Below are 6,969 nucleotides of genomic sequence, written 5' to 3' on the forward strand. Positions count from 1 at the left end.
AGCAGAACTTCCGTTATGAAGCAACAATAAGTCTTCGGTGCTGTTTCACACATTTTCCACTTTAAAGTCACAACAGACAGAAGAAACTGCAGAACGTGAAAAAGGTACGAAATTATTTGCCTTTTTATTTGTTTATTGGTAAGAAAAACTGATTTAGCTAAAATAGAAGAATTGTTGGATTATAATCTTATTAGAAATCCATCATAATTTACACAAAATGAACCATTTAATAGCAGCATTAACTAAATGTTAACTAAATGTTTATGCTGTTCTTAACGTTAAATGACAACCTGATCAGAGGAATCGCAAATAGCTTCAAGAAAGAGTTAAAAATAAAGAAAGTTAAAAGGGGACGAGTGATTATTAAAGAGTCAGATACTCTGATGTATGATGGAGCTGGTTATTAAACCCTTTGTGTTAATTTAACACACAGAGAAAAAGTTTTCTTTTGCATTTCCTCGCAATAAGCAAACACACCCTGGTCTGTTTTGTGTACAGTCACAAAGGTCAATTTAAAGTTTCAAATCTTTACACATTTAAAGGACTTCAGTGAAAACGTGTTTATTCTTAACTTTGGTGCAACAACCTGATTGGAAATCGATTTATTCACTGCATGTTTATGTGTGTGTGTGTCAGGTTGAGATGGACCTGCAGATAAAAACGGCCCTTTATTAACCAGACAGCCGGTCAAATTAACGGAATGTTTTCCGTATTTGACCGGTTTCTTTGTAAACGATGGAAAAATCTTAAACCTTCATTTTGGCAGGTTGTAATTAACACTTGACTGCACATGATCAGACATGATAGACTTTACGCACAGAGTTCATCACAGAGGCAACTGAAATCAATCAATAAATAAATCCTTTCTGAATATCATCTCATGGACTCTGAACTAAATGCGTCTTTCTGACCGGAGCTGCCGGCCTGTTGAAGAGTGATGGACCGGAGCGTCTGGTTAGGAAGCGCAATTCAAACCTTTAGTTTAAATGGAGCCTTTAATTCCAGTCTCCATTACAGAACAGAGAAAACTAAAGATATAGTTTATAGTCTAAACTGAGGAGACGACAGTTTATCTGGAAATAATGCAGAAGTTAATTAGACCGTAACAAGCGCAGTGCGCTGCACTACAATGCGGACCCAGTGCTTCTGTTCCGCCGCTGGAAGGATTCAACTCAACTCACCCTGCAGTTTGAACACATGGAGCTGGAAGACGTGACCTTCCCACGGCCTTAGCCACGATCAGGATGTAACATCTGTCCGTTTCGGGGAAGCGAAACCACACATTCTGATAATTATGTATTTGGAACAATGAGAGCAAAACGAGCTGCTCTGTTTTTGGTTAGATGTTTTTCTGAAGCGTTGGACCGAACCATGGAGCAAAAATATGATGGTTTTAGTTTTCACCAGAACTCCTGCTGCAGCGTTCTGGATCAGATGAAGGATTTTAACTGAGTATAACGGAAAACCTCACTACCTGTGGTAAAACCAAACCACACAACAGGTTGGAGCGACGTGGCAGAGAAACGAGACTTTAGATCAGAGATGTGATGACAGCTGCTTGATTTCTTTGTGCCATGAGGCTCAAAATGTCTGTTTACATTCCTGCATCTGGTAACAAAGTAAAGAACCTCTGAGTTATTTTTGACCAGGACTTATTTAAATCTCATAGTAAACTGGTTTCTTTGATTTCCTTCTTTCTGGGTTATTGCTAAGATATCCTGTCCAGGAGAGACGTAGAAAACAGTCCATGCATTTGTTACTTCAAGGCTGGAACTTGTTTACTGACAGAAAGTCCATAAAATACAGTTATGGTGAGCGCTGCAGCTGTGGTCAACTCTCCTCTGATGTTTGCAGCAACACTCAGCAATGGAGAATGTCAAGGTTCTGGTTCTGATGGACTCAAATACATCCAAAAACATAAAATCTTACCAACCAATTTTAGTCTAGTTCATGGTGCAAATATCTCAGTATAACATAAATAAAACAAAACTAACTTATAAGAAACTTTACAGCAACAAATATGAGCTTGTTGTCATAAGGCGGTGGTTGGTGGTGGTGAGAATGAGCTCAGGGACCCAGTTTGAGATGAAATGATTTAATGAAGAGTGTAGCTCAAAACAGTCCAGATCTCAGGCAGAACGGCGGAGCAGAAACACAAGAGGCTCAGCACCGGTAGCAACTGACTGACAAGACGAGCTTATGCTGACACAGGACTTAGCAGTTCAACTGTGTCGGCTGACGAACTATCATTAGACAAGGACCCGACAAAGACAACAGGTGGACTTAAATACACACGGGGTAATCAAGGGAACGAGACACACCTGGGAACAATAAAGGGCTGACAGGACAACACAGAGACTCAGGGAAACAGGACTAAACACAGAAAATCCCAAAATAACTAAACAGAAAAACACGGATCATGACAGCTTGTTGTCAGTCAATAATTTCCTAATCTTGATGAAAAAGTTCTGGTTCCATCTGCAGATTAATTCACTGATAACATGGAGAAATGTCTCGTTATAGGTGAAGTAATAAGAGCCTGATTTGATAATGGAAAATGAATCTGGCCGAGGCGGACCGGAACCGAACCGGTTAGTTAGTGGAAAAGCGCCATAACTGACCCATAACCAACAGAACGTAGTAAGAACTGGACCACAGAATATGACTGTCATGAGAATCATCAACACCTGTGCAGTTGGTCAGTGAGACACATGACTGATATTATTCTTAGTTATAAGCAATGAGAGCTGGAAACAAGATGGCTGCTGATGTTATTTACATATTAAAATAATCTGATAATCACATCATAATTTTAAGATAAGATATGGAAAATAAAACTTAATCTACATCCATAAGGTGTCAGCTGGAGAATATTCTCTACTAGTGCTTGGTATTTTTATTGAATGTTCAGTTTCACTTTAGTTTTTGTGCAGAAGGACAGTGAAAGACTCATCATGTGGATCGATGAGCAAGTTGGATACAGAAAGATTTTAAGTTTATATATAGTTGTAGATGAGGATCTACTCTGAAGTTGAAGCTGGTGGGATATTTACACTCGCCACTGTGTGTCGATCAGAACAAACTGGAGCTGAGCTTTGTTTTCAATCTCTCTTTACTGCATCGTTACAGCAGATGTGCAGCAGAAGGTGGCTTGGAGTTGGAGATGTGGTCTAGATTAACAGAAACAAGCCCACATTAATACACCTTACACGTGTATCCAATACAAGTAGCAGCAGTGACACCTGCTGGCCACAAACTGACCACATGTTCATAAAATGCTACAACTGACAGCTAAAGAGGTCTACACACGTGAAATAACTTAAAAGTCACAATAAACAGGCACATCAACATGTACGGATATTAACCACTGTACACGAAACAGTAATAAGCCTAAATACTTGAAATACTACGCAGGTGAGAAGCTAACCATGTGTAGCATGCTAACAACGGCCCGACGAACAACGTCATCCTACAGAACAGGCAGAACTACTAAATAAACTACCCTAACATATTTAATAACAAAACACTTACAACAAGTCAGGAACGCACATCCACCCCAACCGAAACTGTCGGCACCAACTGCACGCCTCCACTCTCAGAGACACGGTTTTTTCTACAGCTGCTGAAGGTGCTATAGAGAACTCACCACTGGGTGGCGCACCTTCCACACCCAGGCCGAACCAGCCAACACCTGGCCCAATCTGGTCACAAACAATTTCCACCCGAGCCTTTGTAACAATAGTTCTTTTTATTTATGTCGGCTGCTGAATGTTGAACATGTTGTGATTTTCAGTGGGCAGGTGCTCTAGCGCCCTCTACTGTCTGTGCACGTCGCTGCCAGAGGCCCAATCCTGTTTAGAGGATGCCAAGTAGAAAACACAAGAATATATCACAGAAAATGATTTAATCCCAGTTTTTTTTTTTTTTTTTACAGAATGGCATCAAAAGCAGTTCAGATGGTATTTGTGGTTCTGGACGCCATCGGGCTGATGGGGGTCATCGCCTGCTGTGCCCTGCCTGAATGGATTGTGGGACATTATGGTGATCTGGTAAATATACAATCAAAATGCATTTTATGGTTGAAATTAGAATGATAGTTATTATTAGTTAGCTTTAAAGTTTTTTTTAAATCAGCCATTATTTTATGTCTTATTGTATAATTTAAGCAGAATGTCTTTATAACAACACATGAAACAAAAGAATATTGACTTTGCAGTTTTACGCCTCATCAGAAACTTACAGATTCCTGACATCATCTGTTCTTTTCTAAACTGTTTAAAGATTCAGTGATATTAATTTATATAAACTTCTGGTTTGGATGGAAGTTTAAAGAGATTCTCACAAAATAAATACATATTTGACATTCAGTAAAAAGACTATTTGATTTTTCTATCTGATTTAATTTCATGGAACATGTTTAATAAAGTGTATATAAATATCTGTTTGTCTTTGGGTGGATAGGAAGTTCACGGAGGTCTGTGGATGGCGTGTGTGAAGCGGAGAACCGGACTGCAGCTGTGTGAAACGTATGAAAGCTTCGAGCAGATCTCACCGCCTCATGGCTCCCGGGCCATGACCGTCATCAGTTGCACGCTGGGTATTCTCAGCCTCCTCCTCCTGTTCTTTGGTTCCGACTTCACCCCATGTGTTCAGAACCAAGACACCAAACCCAAAATGATCCTGGCGGCCGGAGTGGGCCTGATACTGGCCGGCCTGCTGGTGATCATCCCGGTCAGCTGGCATTCAAATAATATGAGAAACATACCAGTGTTGGTGGTGGGAGTGATGCTGGGACCGAGCATCTATATCGGCTTTGTAGCTGGTTTGATGTTGATGCTGACTGGAGGTCTGCTCTGCTACTTAAGCAGATCCAGCAGCTCTGGAGGAGCCGCCAGCTTCTTCAGCAACAGAGTTTAAGCTAAAAAAACTTAATGTAGAGGCTTAATGGAAGGAACTGGTGTCCAACAGACAGTCAGACAAGTGAGATGATTTGGTAAAAACTGGGAAGACGACGTCAAATTATCATTTCTACTTTTAACATGTAGTGTTGGAAGACGTTCTCGGTAAAACTTTTGACTTTTCCCAGTATTTTTCTAAAAGTCTGTTAACATTTGATTCCACAAAGATCCTCAGGAAAAATATTTTTTAAGGCATAAATGTCATTTTTGACTTTCAAAATAATTTTCCTGTATACAGGAAAATTAGATTTCAGTGACGTTTTGATGCATTTTTTTGTTTGCATATTAAAACTGTTTTGTTTTTTCATGCTTTCTTAATTCCAGTTTAAAAACCAGATTTGCTTCAATTTCATGATGTTTCTCAGTTTTCTGCTTTACTTCCTATTGATAAAACATTTACTGTAACTGTTTCTGTTTTTGCACAATAATCACAACTTATCATCTTTGGTCAGATGTGTTTGGAAAAATAAATAAGATGTATCAAAAAATAAAATTTTATGTAATAGCTTTCTTTGTTGTTTTACAAAATTTTATTAAAAATTAAAGCAACTTACAGAAAACTTTACTTCAGCCTTTTGATTCTTCATATCATATGCAAAAAATATTGTTTTATAAAATGATAAAAACCCTTCAAATAAAATGTTACCGTCTGACTTTATTTTATCTCATATTTCAGCTTTTGCCTTTGTATTTTTCATTTGCAAACAAGAAATTAAAATAAAAGTTTTTGATGATTTTGCATAACTACATCTGTTTATGAGTTTTTCTTCCCTTTGTTAAACTTTAATATCGGCACATCTCAGTTTAAATAAAAAAGATCCGAAAATCTTCACAAACTGTTTATTCATTTCCAGCATTTTGGTCCTTTGGCTCAGATGCCAACAGTTTAATCTGCTGACATCAAACCACAGCAGATTTATGAAAGTTACAGAGTTTTGAACTTCCTCATTCAGTTTATAAGTGAAGCCAACGTTGCACCATTTCACATTCGAAGATCCACCTTGTTTAAGATCAGAAGAACTGGTGTCCAACAGACAGTCAGACAAGTGAGATGATTTGGTAAAAACTGTTCAGTGATTTATGTGACGATCTTTATTTCTTGGTGTTTTCTGTGTCCTGGTTCCCTGTGAGTCTCTGTGATGTCCTGTCCTCCCTGCTGATTGATCCCAGCTGTGTCTAGTTGCCCTGATTACCCTCCCTGTGTGTTTAAGTCCACCTGTGTCCTTTGTCTCTTGTCGGATCCTTGCTTTGTCAGCGTAAGTCTGTCAGCGAGTTAGTCGTCACAGTATAACTGGTTAAGTCCTGTGTCGGCTCTCGTTTTTCAAACGCTACTGGTAATTAGCTGTATGCTATTCTCTCTGCCATGCCGCCTGTTCTGGACTGTTTTGAGCTCTTATCATTAAACTCATCATTTTCTTCACAACCTGGGTTCCTGCGTTCTCATCTCTCCACCGCAAACCACCAAATCTTGACAATTTATAAACTAACAACAGTATTTTAAAGTCTATTCTCTGAGCTTCAGGTGTGTTATGTGCTCCATCTTCCTGGTTTTAGTGAGACCACCAGCAGTAGCCTCTGGATCAGCTGCAGCTGTTTGATTTGTTGAACAGACCTGTGAAGATGCTGCTGCAGTAATCAATGCAACTAAAGATAAATGCAGATGAGGCTTGAGCATTGTTCTATGTGCTTTTTAAAACTCTTTATCTAAAATAAAGATATTTATATAATTACTGACAAACTGCATTTGTGCACAGAGAGCAGTGGGAAGCAACAAATGGACCTCTGGCAGTTTGAGAGAAAACCATCATTTCGTCTTCCCCATGTTCAAAACCATGTTCAGAGAATGAAATGAGTTTGAGATACTTTATGGGCTTTTAAAGAAATCTTTCCACTAAACATTTGCTACAGACGTCAAAACTTACATCCTGTTATACTTATCTTAGATTACCACAGACTCTTCATTGGCATGAAACAAAACCACAGATGTGCAAAAAACCAAGCAGAACTTCCG

General features: G+C 38.9%; 3 protein-coding genes across 4 annotated transcripts in view; all 3 read left to right on the top strand.

Moving 5' to 3' along the window:
* Positions 1–6,969, top strand: part of LOC103145014 (claudin-4-like) — a 129,574-nt gene that overhangs the window by 20,392 nt on the left and 102,213 nt on the right. The window lies entirely within an intron of this gene.
* LOC103144968 (claudin-4-like) overlaps positions 1–6,969 on the top strand; it is a 104,374-nt gene that overhangs the window by 7,862 nt on the left and 89,543 nt on the right. The window lies entirely within an intron of this gene.
* LOC103145012 (claudin-4-like) lies at positions 3,936–5,384 on the top strand. Its single transcript, XM_007562225.2, has 2 exons — positions 3,936–4,049; positions 4,462–5,384. Exons 1-2 carry the CDS (start codon positions 3,936–3,938, stop codon positions 4,915–4,917), a joined length of 570 nt encoding a protein of 189 aa, XP_007562287.1. The 3' UTR covers positions 4,918–5,384.

The sequence above is a fragment of the Poecilia formosa genome, unplaced genomic scaffold (genome assembly GCF_000485575.1).
Source record: "Poecilia formosa unplaced genomic scaffold, Poecilia_formosa-5.1.2 Scaffold134, whole genome shotgun sequence".
Taxonomy (NCBI): domain Eukaryota; kingdom Metazoa; phylum Chordata; class Actinopteri; order Cyprinodontiformes; family Poeciliidae; genus Poecilia; species Poecilia formosa.